General features: G+C 40.2%; 2 protein-coding genes across 2 annotated transcripts; both read right to left on the bottom strand.

Moving 5' to 3' along the window:
* Nucleotides 1–1752: 1752 nt before the first annotated feature.
* On the bottom strand, nucleotides 1753–4395 carry LOC113068607 (zona pellucida sperm-binding protein 3-like). The gene is made up of 8 exons (XM_026241385.1): nucleotides 3816–4395; nucleotides 3463–3581; nucleotides 3271–3374; nucleotides 3021–3198; nucleotides 2260–2377; nucleotides 2101–2183; nucleotides 1952–2040; nucleotides 1753–1879 (listed from the first exon to the last, which is right to left on the bottom strand). Exons 1-8 carry the CDS (start codon nucleotides 4350–4352, stop codon nucleotides 1800–1802), a joined length of 1308 nt encoding a protein of 435 aa, XP_026097170.1. The 5' UTR covers nucleotides 4353–4395; the 3' UTR covers nucleotides 1753–1799.
* Nucleotides 4396–10799: 6404 nt separating this feature from the next.
* On the bottom strand, nucleotides 10800–13435 carry LOC113068606 (zona pellucida sperm-binding protein 3-like). Its single transcript, XM_026241384.1, has 8 exons — nucleotides 12861–13435; nucleotides 12505–12623; nucleotides 12313–12416; nucleotides 12063–12240; nucleotides 11307–11424; nucleotides 11148–11230; nucleotides 10999–11087; nucleotides 10800–10926 (listed from the first exon to the last, which is right to left on the bottom strand). Exons 1-8 carry the CDS (start codon nucleotides 13422–13424, stop codon nucleotides 10850–10852), a joined length of 1332 nt encoding a protein of 443 aa, XP_026097169.1. The 5' UTR covers nucleotides 13425–13435; the 3' UTR covers nucleotides 10800–10849.
* Nucleotides 13436–14637: the final 1202 nt, after the last annotated feature.

Genomic DNA, 14637 nt, shown 5'->3' with positions numbered 1-14637 from the left:
TTAAGGCTGCCAATCATAGTTAGTTTCTGATTAGAAGCTTTTTAAGTGAGTAAACATAAAATCAGTTATGTAAGAACAAAACATAATGTGAGCAGTCTTTAAAAAGGACTGTAAAACAGCTCCAGTGTATTGTAGAAATTTTCCATAATAATTTTCCCCCGTATTTTGAATTCTGCATTGTATTAAGTCGTGTTGTGGCCAAAATTGCTGGTACCTTTTCAATGTATTTTTGTTTTCTTTAAATCTGCTGTGTTTCAGGATATCTTGTTTATTTAATACTATTTATTCACTACACAGACAAAACTCTCAATACCTATGATTAACCTCACAACCTCAGTTGTACATCTGAACCCTTAATGTATCAGTGTGGTGTAATTGTAAAAACAGTTTTTTTCCCCAGATGCTTTTAAGAATGTCTTTATTCATAATTTCATGTCGACACCCAGCGCAACTCTCAGTACAGTTGCCATAGTTACCATCACACCTGTTTCTGCTAATGAGTTAACCTACTTCCAGATCCCCAGTGTTACTAGAGTCTTGCATTTGTATTACTGCATATTCAAGTGTTTTTTTTTTCCTCATTCTGAATATGTCTGGGTGTGTCTTGCTGCACATTAACTATAAATATTGTTTGACATTTTTTTTAAATAGATTAGAATGTAAAGTACATGCAATACATATGCCTGTGTAATATGCAGCTATTCGTAAACAGTAGGCAAGTAGACTAAATTACATTGTTGACTCTGGTTTATTGATCACACTAGTTGCGTGCATTGCATTGTGGTATGCAGTATTCTGTTAAATATGTAATGTTGCATCTACCTTTTTAGCATAACTCTGGGTGTGGCCAATTTGCTTGAATGTGAGAGACTTCTGGTATCATTAGTGTTGCCAGGTCTGTGGTTTCCCCGCAGAATTGAGATATTTAACTTCTGGGAGGCAAGTTTTAGTGTAGAGGTGTGGAAAAGGCCCCCTACTGCCCCCCTCCCCCCAGAATAAAAAAAAAATAGAACACTAGAATATATGTTGAAAGGAGTGATGTAGTATTTACCAAGAAACTTAGACTGGTGATGAACCTGAGAGAAAACTGATTTCACAGTAATCAAATTTTCAGCAGAAAGTTAAAGAAATCATGTGGTTTCAATTTTTCCTTTCTCTTTGGAGTGTTACAAGCTCTTGGTGCATAGAAGATCTGTAAAGTTGCCAAGACTAAAGTCTCAAATCCAAACAAAAAGTTCTTTATAAAAGTTAAGACTTGTCTATGACCCCACATGTATACATCACTATGTGGGAAGATTTGCATAAAGCCACCCAAGTATTCACACAAAAGGCAGCAAAACTTCTCGCTGTTGTCACTGCCGCCATGTGGAGAATCTGAGCCACTAGAATCAGTATGGGAGTCGATGGTTCCATTGTTGAGCAAGTGATGGATTTGTGGACCATCAAGGCACAATGGAAAATAAAACCTAGAGTTTACCCAACATCTAGTTCACAAGATGCATACAAAAATATCTGCACCGCTTCAGGAAAGTGAGTGTTCAAATGGAACTCTTGGAGCAGGGACTCCAAGTGGCAGAAGAATTTAGAGCGCCATAGGCAACGGACCACTTAATTCATTAAACTGAGCTTAAACCAAGTTCACAGTAGGTCTCTTTAAAGGTTACGTTAACTCTAAAGCAACAGTAGACCATTTCCCCCACACTTACAGCACAAATCAACTGGTTAAATTAGACAAGAAAAACAGAAGCAATAAAAAGTTAATCCCATTTATTGGAAGCCAGCAATAAGGTTTTCCCCATTTATTGAAGTCCAGCTAAAGTCTTCTGTCGCCCTTGGACCATTACAGGACCGAGTGAGGCCTTGCCTTCCCACTGAACACCTAGAAGAGGCAAATACCCAAGTTAAGTAGAGCACATGAAGTGTCAAAAGTAATCTTAAAGCAGCTACCTACCCCTAATAGGAACATCACTTCCCCCAGCAGGACCACATGTTGAGTCACAGCAAGCACAAACCTGGTGGTTCCCATCAGCAGCAAGCCACCTGCAACAAGAAAAGTCAGACACGGCAGCTTCATCTTGTTCTTAAGCAGCATGAACATACCCGTTGGAAAAGGAACAAGATTTGTGGAGAGCGTCACTGGGTGCAGAAGCAAGAGTGGCCTTCACAGTACACGTCATGTAAATCTGCAAGGGGCATCGGTAAGGGTTCACAACCAAAGCAGATGGGAGGAACTCCAATTTCAGTCATTATAGTACGTACAGAAGGACTGGATCCTCCCTGGAACATGAAAGCCTCCAGCTGGAACCGGATCTTGTCTTCCTGGGTTCGAGGCAAGAAGTGGGAGCTGGAAGCCGTAGCCTTGGCATCCACAAGGCACCTGATAAAGAGGGGGGACAATTCAATGCACCTATAGCGTCGAGTCACCGGACCGTACCAAAATTCTCAGGGACAAAGTGGGTAAAAAGCAGCTCAAGAACACCAGCTTCATGCATCAAGTGCCATGCTGCATCCCAATATGGCTACTTAAGCTTTGGGACAATTGCTCACAATTCAGTCTTTAACAGACTGCAGTCACAGTTACATGCACTCACTGTTAACTGGGCGGTCACCATAGCTAGTATCCTCCACAAAATTTAACCTTACTGGAGACAAAGATACCACAATTATCTGGCAGCCACAGTCTTCATGCGGTGAATTCTGCCAAGTTTTGCATGCATTTAAGACTTGATCCCCAAACCAGCCATGTTTGTGGTTTGAATACTGTAGTAAGGGTTCATAGAGCGAACCGATTCCTAGCCAGAGCACAAAAGATTATGGGAAACATTAGCCATTAGATTGTGTACAGGTCCACACTACAACATTAAGTAGAACGGCCAGGGACCCTTTGCATACGCTTTCTCAGCAATGCCAAAAAGCACTTACCAAGAGGAGCCAAACCTACGGTCACTCGACTCAATTCTCAGGGACCAAGTGCTCATTGAAGAAACTTGATCAGTTCTAGAGAAGTGACAGGACTTTACCCATGATTCTCAATGAAGGAATATCTCGGAACAGAAGTCACATCAGGTACTTGGGTGGCCACACAGCGGTCCACAAACACACGCAGTGGGACATGGTTGTACACCTTCACAGATGCCTCAATATTGATAGTGTCACCCAAGTAGTATATATTTGAAGGCCTCTGAAAGGACCAGTCATCTGCAAGAGGAAAGAATGTTTTAGTCACAGCCTCACTCACAAAGCTGAAAATCTAAAAAGAAACACACAGACCAATCATGAGGCTCATGGAGAACACCAAGACATCCTCGCCAACCTCCGTTGAAGCATAAGGAACCCAAGTCGGCCTAAGAGCATTACTGCTCACATTATGGAGCCTGCATTTCAAGGAGATACCAAATAAGCCGGCTTCTAGTTGCAACACCACAAGAAACACTGCTTAGAGACATCCAGTCAGTCACTCACCTTTGATAGTGGCATTGAACGCCAACAACTGCACCCTCAGTACGGGTAATCGGCGTGCCAGCAAATGCCACAGGAGTGTAGGTAACCGCATAGGTGTAGACGAGCTCATCCTCGGTCATCTGTAAGAGATGGAAGCGGTTACCAAGTGGGTTCTGTTCAACTACACTTTAAGGTTAAAAAAAGTTTTAGCAGCCATGTCATAGAACTACTTTCAGTTCCCCAGAGCAGCTTTCGGTTATCAGATTTCAGAAACTGAAAAAAGGTTCTGTGGACATTTAACATTTGAGTAACGATTGAGATCAATGAAGAACCCATTTTTATTATTTAATCCAGTAAGACACTACAGTTCTTACCATCAACACACTATTGCAGTCCTGCAGTGCATATTCAAAGAGGAGCACCCCAGAGGCAGAGTCCTCACCAACAACAGGACAGCCTCCCATAGACAAACCACTTGGCTGGATCAGCTGACCATTGCTGAACATATCCTTCTTCACCTCCACATGAACCCGGTTCTCACTGCATTGAACAGCCACACTACTGGGAGTCACAGGTTGCCTCAACTGGAAGTTCACTGCCAACTCACGTTGCACTTCTGGGACAACTGGAAACTTCCAGTCCAAAGGCTTGACTGGACCCTGCATCAGCTGCTTCTCCTGAAGACCAAGAGGCTCTTGCGCAAATCTTCTGGTGTCAAGAACCGGAAACTGATAATCCTTTTGGAAAGGATTCACGAACCCTTGAGAAGAAAGATAATGACCTCCGGAAGCTGGAGCTGATTGTGGCTTCATGCTGCTTGAACTTTGACGGTGTTTCAAACTTCCCCAGGCACTCTTCAGATCAAAAGCCACAATCACAACCAACACTAAAACACCTTGCAAGAAACCCATTCTAACAAACTTTGCCACAATGCTCCAATGCACATCAGCGTTGGCTTTGCTATTTAGTAGAGCGTTGAATTAAGGTGGCTCCTCCCCTTTCAGCTTAATTGATTAACTTTGATTCTCCTCTGGGCTTGTAGAGTTTATTCATCCCCAATTGAGAAAAGTCAAGAACCTCACTAACCAAAAGAAAGCTACATGTGTATCTGAGATTCTAATCTTCGTTTGCTAACTGTTTTATAAGAAACACAAATGTTGTCCATTATAGATAGTTAATGGCATCTAAATAATTCATAAATGATTCATTAATAATCATAAATATTCATTGATAATTTTTGGTTTAATTTTCAGCGTAGTCACTATGTTTAATGGTAACATCATGTATACCTAAATATAAATGAGTAGAAAGGAAAATATGAGTAAATTGGCAAGTTGGGAGGGACAAAGCAAGTCACCTCTAATTGTTCAGGTACAATAAGTGGGAAAAAACATTATTATAATTTTTTTACTCTTCGTTGTGAATTTTTACTTCAATGCATGTCAATCTTTGCACAGGTGGACTGGCCATCTGGCCTACCGGGCACGTTCCCGGTGGGCCGATGTGCTGTTTTGGTCCGTCCGCAAAAAATAAAAATAATTATCTCTTGCCATGAACAGGCCCATAAAAGTGGCAGGCTTACAGTAGGTGGACAGCCTAGAGGCCCTTTTTACCGCCGCACGTACCGCCGCCGCCGCGTCTGTAAAGCGAATTTGCAGCTTTTGACAGCTGAGTGGCGCTTTAACCATAAATAAATCAAACAAGCACATTTTCACAAACAGACGTCAGTTTTGCCTCACTGATGTGTTGTCGGCTTCAGTCACGGAAAATGAAAGAAAAACATTATAGTTCAAATATTTAATATATCTAAAATATTTAATATGTAATATTCACAGATGAAAGTTTGGTACTTATGAAGTTATGTGCATTTCTTAGAACGAATTCAAGCTGGATGAATGTCGAGCCTGTGCTTATATTTTCTCTAAGCTACATGGTATTAAACCATATTTTAGATTTGATATATTTAAAAGGTGTGCAGTATTATTTGTATAATATGTATTATGTGTTATATTATTCAAAAGAAATTGTGGTTTACTTTGCATCGGAGCATTAATAATAATAGTAATTAATAATAATTATAATCAACAAAATGCACAGAATGTAAAAAATAACTTTATTAATTGACAACTTAAGTGATTTTAATGGAAACCTTCTTTACTTGCTTTTAGGGCTGGGCGATAGCAAATGGCCTAAAAAAAAAAAAATCAGATTTATGATTTAAATTGATTTTAAAATCAATATTCAAATGACAAAGAAATTTTTCAAAACAAGTTTTAATATAGTTATACATTTATAACTGAGACAAGATGATAAAAAAACTCTAATGTTATGACCTTAATGCTGGAAAGACCTTTATATTATTTTCATTTTTTTTTATATGTTTATACTAGCCCATCATGCATCTAACCATCCACGCAGTGGTAAGAGCTGTTCAGATTCAAACTGCAGCTCCGCAATGAGTCAATGTGATGGACGGAGGACAGAGCAAGTGGAAATATATTTTCCACTCTATATTTCCATCTCGTTATGCCACTGGTTTAGGTTTTTTTTTTTTTTTTTTTTTTTTCTTATATAACTTTTGTAAATAGAGCAGTAACTCTACAGTGTCAAATCATCTGAACGCAGTGATAGGACATTTCGTCATAGAACAGGTCAGAAGTGTGAACAAAAAAAAAAAAAAAGGAAAAAAAGCAATCTCTTTCTCTCTCCCTGCTGTTAGAAGCAGAGTGCGCAGACTCAGAGCTAATGCAAGTTAAGTACGGTAATAAAGCTTGCAGACTTGACACACTCATAGTGAATATATTTCAAATCAGCAAAATAATCTGAGGTGAACATTCACATGAACGTTTTCTATGATGCTCAAATTGCATTAAGAAGCATAATTTAGGTTGATCCAGCTAGCATGCATGTGCGGTCTCAAGCGCATGTCATGTTTCAATGGCAACCAGTGAGGGACACAATGACTTTGACCGCCAAACATTTTCTCCCATTTTTATAATATAACTCTAGTCAGAATAAGCATGTGCACGGTTGCATTTGTCATCTGAGACTTAAACTGGCAACCTTCTGGGAACTATTCCGGCTCTCTAACGATTAGGCCACAGCTGGGTTAAATTTAAATTTGGGTTAAATCAAACTTTTCAATTGCAATTTACAAGTGTATTTCTTTTACTTAAATTGCACTGCTTTTCCCTTCGATTTATTGTGAAATATGATTTGGACATTTCTCTGCAACTCACCCATGGAAAACTTCGGCTCCACAAATTGTATACTTGCAATAAATTGTAAATGACCTAAAGCCACAAATAAATAAAAAAGCCTTTGTTTGAAGTGTAGTGGTTTAAGCAATCATTACTAAAAATTTAAGTTCGCTGATAAACTGCTCACCATCTGGTTGAAGATGTGGAAGTTTGTTTCTTCAAATTTAGCAGCATGGCACCACTTGCTAAATGGATGCCCTGTAGTAAACGGGTGCCGTCAGAATGGGAGTGAATGGTTCCATTTCTGAACAAGTGATGGATTTGTGGACCATCAAGGCATAATGGGAAATTTTAAAATTATAAATTTACATTTTTCACTTAGCAGACGCTTTTATCCAAAGCGACTTACAGATGAGGACAGTGCAAGCAATCAAAAACAACAAAAAGAGCAATGATATATACAGTAAGTGCTATAACAAGTCTCAGTTAGGTTAACACCGTACACGTAGCATGGAATTTTAAATAATATTGTAAATTAAAAAAGAAAACAGATAGAATAAAAAAAGAATAGAGCAAGCTAGTGTTAGAGAACTTTATACACACACACACACACACACACATACAATTGCATAATAAATGAAAAGAAAATAGAATACAAAAAGATTAGAAAGGTAGTTAGAATTTTTTTTTCAAGAATAGAATTAGAATAGTGAGTGTTAAAGTTAGAGGGTCAAATAAAGATGGAAGAGATGTGTTTTAAGCTGATTCTTGAAAATGGCTAAGGACTCAGCTGCTCGGATTGAGTTGGGGAGGTCATTCCACGAGGAGGGAACATTTGATTTAAAAGTCCGTAAAAGTGACTTTGTGCTTCTTTGGGATGGCACAATTAAGTGATGTTCACTTGCAGAATGCAAGCTTCTAGAGGGCACATAAGTCTGAAGTAACAAATTTAGATAAATGGGTGCAGAGCCAGTGGTAGTTTTGTAGGCAAACATCAATGCCTTGAATTTTATGCGAGCAGCAATTGGAAGCCAGTGCAAATTGATAAACAGAGGTGTGACATGTATTCTTTTTGGCTCATTAAAAATTTATCTTGCTGCTGCGTTCTCAATTAATTGTAAAGGTTTGATAGAATTGGCTGAAAGACCTGCCAAGAGGGCATTGCAATAGTCCAGCCTGGACAGAACAAGAGCTAGAACAAGGAGTTGTGCAGCATGTTCCGAAAGAAAGGGCTTGATCTTCTTGATGTTGAATAAAGCAAATCTGCAGGATCGGACAGTTTTAGCAATGTGGTCTGAGAAATTCAGCTTATCATCAATCATAACTCCAAGGCTTCTAGCTGTTTTTGAAGGAGTTATGGTTGATGTGCCTAAATTGATAGTGAAAATGTGATGAAACGATGGGTTTTCAGAAATGTCTGTTAGACAAGTTGAGATGTGAATAGCTACCATCGGATCATCAGGATGGAATGAGAGGTAGAGTTGAGTGTCATCAGCGTAGCAGTGGTATGAAAAGCTATGTTTCTGAATGACAGAACCTAATGTTGCTATGTAGACAGAAAAGAGAAGTGGTCCAAGAACTGAGCCCTGAGGCACCCCAGTAGGTAGATGTTGTGACTTGGACACCTCACCTCTCCAAGATACTTTGAAGGACCTATCTGATAGGTAAGACTCAAACCATTGAAGTGTGGTTCCTGAGATGCCTTTTGCCAGTAGGTTTGATAGGAGGATCTGGTGGTTAACCGTGTCAAAAGCAGTGGACAGATCAAGCAGGATAAGTACTGAAGATTTGGATTGTGCTCTTGCCAGTCTTAGAGCTTCAACAACTGAGAGCAAGGCCGTCTCAGTTGAATGTCCACTTTTGAAGCCAGATTGGTTGCTGTCAAGGAGGTTGTTGTGAGTGAGAAATGTAGAGACTTGTTTGAACACAGCTCAGTGTTTTTGCAATGAAAGGAAGGGAAACTGGTCTGTAGTTCTCTAAACGAGATGGGTTGAGGTTGGGTTTCTTAAGTGGTGGAGTTATACGTGCCTGTCTAAATGATGAGGGAAAACCACCAGTGTGGAGGAACGGGTTGATGTCAGTGAAGGTACAACTGCAGGAGAGGAGATGGAATAGGATCAAGCGGGCAAGTAGTAGGGTGATTAGAAAGGATGAGTTTTGAGACTTCTGCCTCAGAGAGTGAAGAGAAGGATGTAAACAAGTGGAAGTTTGCTGATGATATGAGCTTGACTGATTGTTGTTTGGAAAATTGTGCACTAATGGGTTTAATTTTATCAATGATAAAAACGTTGCAAAGTCGTCAGCTATTAGAGATGAAGCAGGAGGGGGAGGACAAAGGAGTGAGGGAAATGTTTTATAAAGCACGCGAAAGTTAAACGAATTCAATTCAATTCAATTCAAGTTTATTTGTATAGCGCTTTTTACAATACAAATCATTACAAAGCAACTTTACAGAAAATTGTTTCTACAATATTTAGTAATAGCTTATAAGTGGTGACTGTCAGTTTGTGCAAGTATGACAGGATTTGTAGAAAAATTTATACAAGTCGTAGTCAGCCGGATGATGAACATTATTAATATTATTATTAACATATGATTCAGTCACACTTGTAGCAATATTTGTTAGTTCTGTTGTTAATTCAGGGTTAGCATCATCTGAGGTCCTCTGATGGTCAGCATCATGACAAAACATAGAAACAAATAGAGACATCATTAGCATAGCAGCCGTTCCAACAAAGTAGAATTAATTATTTTAACCCAAGCTAAAGAATATGCATGCACATTTGATCAGATAAAACTATACTCACAATTTAATATACATTATTCAAATGCTTGGCAAAAGAGATGCGTCTTTAAAAAGTCCAGCGTTTTGTGACCTCAGGGAGCGTGATGGATTGTAACGTGGTAGAAGGCTAGTTAGGAGCTAAACCATTTAGGACCTTATACGGTAGGTAAGTAATGATAATTTGTAACTGATAGGGAGCTTAATAGGTAGCCAGTGCAGAGACTGTTAAATTGGGGTAATATGATCAACTTTTCTTGACCTTGTAAGGACTCTAGCCACTGCATTTTGGACTACCTGTAGCTTGTTTATTGAAGCAGGACAACCACCTAGAAGTGCATTACAATAATCCAGTCTAGAGGTCATGAATGCATGAACTAGCTTTTCTGCATCAGAAATAGACACGTTTCGAAGATGGAAGAATGCAGTTTTTGTAACATGGGAAATATGATTTTCAAAAGAGAAAAGTTATGGTCTAATATAACACCCAGATTTTTGACCGTAGAAGTAGTAACCGTACATCCATCTAGTTGCAGATTGTAATCTACAGGATTCTGTGTAGTGTGTTTTGGTCCAATAATTAATATCTCCATCTTATCCAAATTTAATTGGAGAAAATTATTGGTCATCCAATCCTTTAACACATTCTGTTAGCTTAGATAATTTAGAGGTTTCATCTGGTCTCGTTGAGATGTATAGCCGAGTATCATCAGCATAACAGTGGAAGCTAATTCAGTGTTTTCTAATATTACCGAGGGGCAACATGTATATTGACAATAGAAGGGGACCTAGGACGGATCCTTGTGACACTCCATATTTTACTGATGATAAATGAGATGACTCCCCATTTAAGTAAACAAAATGGTAGCGATCGCACAGGTAGGATCTAGACCATCTTAAAGCCTGCCCTTGAACACCTGTATAGTTTTGTAATTGATCTATGAGTATGGCGATCTATGGTGAACGAGTTAATTATGGTAGCATGTCATTTTAGCACTGGAGACATTAGCAGAGAGAAGATAGGAGTGACTGAATTTATACAATGAGAAAAAAAAAAACCATTTGTGTTTACCCAACATCTAGTTCACAAGATGCATACAAAATATCTGCAGCGCTTCAGGGAAGTGGGTGTTCAAATGGAACTCTTGGGGCAGGGACTCCAAGTGGCAGAAGAATTTAGAGCGCCATAAGCAACAGACCACTTAATTCATTAAACTGAGCTTAAACCAAGTTCACAGTAGGTCTGTTTAAAGGTTCTGTTAACTCTCCTACTGAGAAATGAGCCCTTCCTTCTAGAAAGAGCAACAGTAGACCATTTCCCCACACTTGCAGCTCAAATCAAAACTGGTTAAACTAGACAAGAAAAGCAGAAGCAATAAAGTTTATCCCATTTATTGGAAGCCAGCAATAGGGTTTTCCCCATTTATTAAAGTCCAGCTAAAGTCTTCTGTCGCCCTTGGACCATTACAGGACCGAGTGAGGCCTTGCCTTCCCACTGAACACCTAGAAGAGGCAAATACCCAAGTTAAGTAGAGCACATGAAGTGTCAAAAGTAATCTTAAAGCAGCTACCTACCCCTAATAGGAACATCACTTCCCCCAGCAGGACCACATGTTGAGTCACAGCAAGCACAAACCTGGTGGTTCCCATCAGCAGCAAGCCACCTGCAACAAGAAAAGTCAGACACGGCAGCTTCATCTTGTTCTTAAGCAGCATGAACATACCCGTTGGAAAAGGAACAAGATTTGTGGAGAGCGTCACTGGGTGCAGAAGCAAGAGTGGCCTTCACAGTACACGTCATGTAAATCTGCAAGGGGCATCGGTAAGGGTTCACAACCAAAGCAGATGGGAGGAACTCCAATTTCAGTCATTATAGTACGTACAGAAGGACTGGATCCTCCCTGGAACATGAAAGCCTCCAGCTGGAACCGGATCTTGTCTTCCTGGGTTCGAGGCAAGAAGTGGGAGCTGGAAGCCGTAGCCTTGGCATCCACAAGGCACCTGATAAAGAGGGGGGACAATTCAATGCACCTATAGCGTCGAGTCACCGGACCGTACCAAAATTCTCAGGGACAAAGTGGGTAAAAAGCAGCTCAAGAACACCAGCTTCATGCATCAAGTGCCATGCTGCATCCCAATATGGCTACTTAAGCTTTGGGACAATTGCTCACAATTCAGTCTTTAACAGACTGCAGTCACATGCACTCACTGTTAACTGGGCGGTCACCATAGCTAGTATCCTCCACAAAATTTAACCTTACTGGAGACCAAAGATACCACAATTATCTGGCAGCCACAGTCTTCATGCGGTGAATTCTGCCAAGTTTTGCATGCATTTAAGACTTGATCCCCAAACCAACCATGTTTGTGGTTTGAATACTGTAGTAAGGGTTCATAGAGCGAACCGATTCCTAGCCAGAGCACAAAAGATTATGGGAAACATTAGCCATTAGATTGTGTACAGGTCCACACTACAACATTAAGTAGAACGGCCAGGGACCCTTTGCATACGCTTTCTCAGCAATGCCAAAAAGCACTTACCAAGAGGAGCCAAACCTACGGTCACTCGACTCAATTCTCAGGGACCAAGTGCTCACTGAAGAAACTTGATCAGTTCTAGAGAAGTGACAGGACTTTACCCATGATTCTCAATGAAGGAATATCTCGGAACAGAAGTCACATCAGGTACTTGGGTGGCCACACAGCTGTCCACAAACACACGCAGTGGGACATGGTTGTACACCTTCACAGATGCCTCAATATTGATAGTGTCACCCAAGTAGTATATATTTGAAGGCCTCTGAAAGGACCAGTCATCTGCAAGAGGAAAGAATGGTTTAGGCACAGCCTCACTCACAAAGCTGAAAATCTAAAAAGAAACACACAGACCAATCATGAGGCTCATGGAGAACACCAAGACATCCTCGCCAACCTCCGTTGAAGCGTAAGGAACCCAAGTTGGCCTCAGAGCATTACTGCTCACATTATGGAGCCTGCATTTCAAGGAGATACCAAATAAGCCGGCTTCTAGTTGCAACACCACAAGAAACACTGCTTAGAGACATCCAGTCAGTCACTCACCTTTGATAGTGGCATTGAACGCCAACAACTGCACCCTCAGTACGGGTAATCGGCGTGCCAGCAAATGCCACAGGAGTGTAGGTAACCGCATAGGTGTAGACGAGCTCATCCTCGGTCAGCTGTAAGAGATGGAAGCGGTTACCAAGTGGGTTCTGTTCAACTACACTTTAAGGTTAAAAAAAAGTTTTAGCAGCCATGCCATAGAACTACTTTCAGTTCCCCAGAGCAGCTTTCGGTTATCAGATTTCAGAAACTGAAAAAAAGGTTCTGTGGACATTTAACATTTGAGTAACGATTGAGATCAATGAAGAACCCATTTTTAATCATTTAATCCAGTAAGACACTACAGTTCTTACCATCAACACACTATTGCAGTCCTGCAGTGCATATTCAAAGATGAGCACCCCAGAGGCAGAGTCCTCACCAACAACAGGACAGCCTCCCATAGACAAACCACTTGGCTGGATCAGCTGACCATTGCTTAACATATCCTTCTTCACCTCCACATGAACCCGGTTCTCACTGCATTGAACAGCCACACTACTGGGAGTGACAGGTTGCCTCAACTGGAAGTTCGCCGCCAACTCACGTTGCACTTCTGGGACAACTGGAAACTTCCAGTCCAAAGGCTTGACTGGACCCTGCATCAGCTGCTTCTCCTGAAGACCAAGAGGCTCTTGCGCAAATCTTCTGGAGTCAAGAACCGGAAACTGATAATCCTTTTGGAAAGGATTCAAGAACCCTTGAGAAGAAAGAGCATGACCTCTGGAAGCCGGAGCTGATTGTGGCTTCATGCTGCTTGAACTTTGACGGTGTTTCAAACTTCCCCAGGCACTCTTCAGATCAAAAGCCACAATCACAACCAACACTAAAACACCTTGCAAGAAACCCATTCTAACAAACTTTGCCACAATGCTCATCAGCGTTGGCTTTGCTATTTAGTAGAGCTTTGAATTAAGGTGGCTCCTCCCCTTTCAGCTTAATTGATTAACTTTGATTCTCCTCTGGGCTTGTAGAGTTTATTCATCCCCAATTGAGAAAAGTCAAGAACCTCACTAACCAAAAGAAAGCTACATGTGTATCTGAGATTCTAATCTTCGTTTGCTCACTGTTTTATAAGAAACACAAATGTTGTCCATTATAGATAGTTAATGGCATCTAAATAATTCATAAATGATTCATTTATAATCATAAATATTCATTGATAATTTTTGGTTTAATTTTCAGCGTAGTCACTATGTTTAATGGTAACATCATGTATACCTAAATACTCATATAAATTATTAGAAAGGAAAATATTTGTAAATTTTCAAGTTGGGAGAGACAAAGCAGCCTGGAAGTGACCTCTAATTGTTCAGGTACAATAAGTGGGATAAAACATTATTATAATTTTTTACTCTTCGTTGTGAATTTTTACTTCAATGCATGTCAATCCCTGCACAGGTGGACTGGCCATCTGGCATACCGGGCACATTCCCGGTGGGCCGACGTGCTTTTTTGGTCTGGCCGTAAAAAAATAAATAAAAATAATTATCTTGGGCCACGAATAGGCCCATAAAAGTGGTAGGCCTAGATTGTCGGCCCAATGTTTTTTTAATTGACACTGGGCTGCTGGCCCAAAACACTTTAGTCAAAATTATCACTAAAGTTAGGTTTTTTTTTCTTCTGACAGAGGCGGCCCATGAAAATCCTAGCTCAGCGGCCCATTGGTTGTTTTCCTGATTGACACTGGACTGGTCCAATCATATTTTTGAACAGCACCATGTATTGGATTTCTGCCTAAACACAGTTTCAGTGTGATCATGGAAAATAAACGCAAAGGAGGTGCAGAGAAGTTGCGTTAGAGAAAGAAAAAATGCTGAGGCCAGAGTAATTGCAGTAATGAAGCCATGCCACCTGGGAACATTTTACCCCACAGACTATGTTTGAAAAAAACTGTCATTCCGGAAATACAATTATATTTTTCTTAAATAACACATACTCCCTATCTACATACCTTACTATTCTCATATAATATATAACAATGATGGTCTACAAAACAACAAGCTTTAAATGTATCGTATGACTGCTTAAAAGAACATTATGTTGTATACCTGGTGTAAAACCATATGTCTATGCAGTTTAAGGCAAAAA

The sequence above is a fragment of the Carassius auratus genome, linkage group LG45M (assembly GCF_003368295.1).
Source record: "Carassius auratus strain Wakin linkage group LG45M, ASM336829v1, whole genome shotgun sequence".
Classification (NCBI taxonomy): Eukaryota; Metazoa; Chordata; class Actinopteri; order Cypriniformes; family Cyprinidae; genus Carassius; species Carassius auratus.
This window is presented reverse-complemented; position numbering and strand designations above follow the sequence as displayed.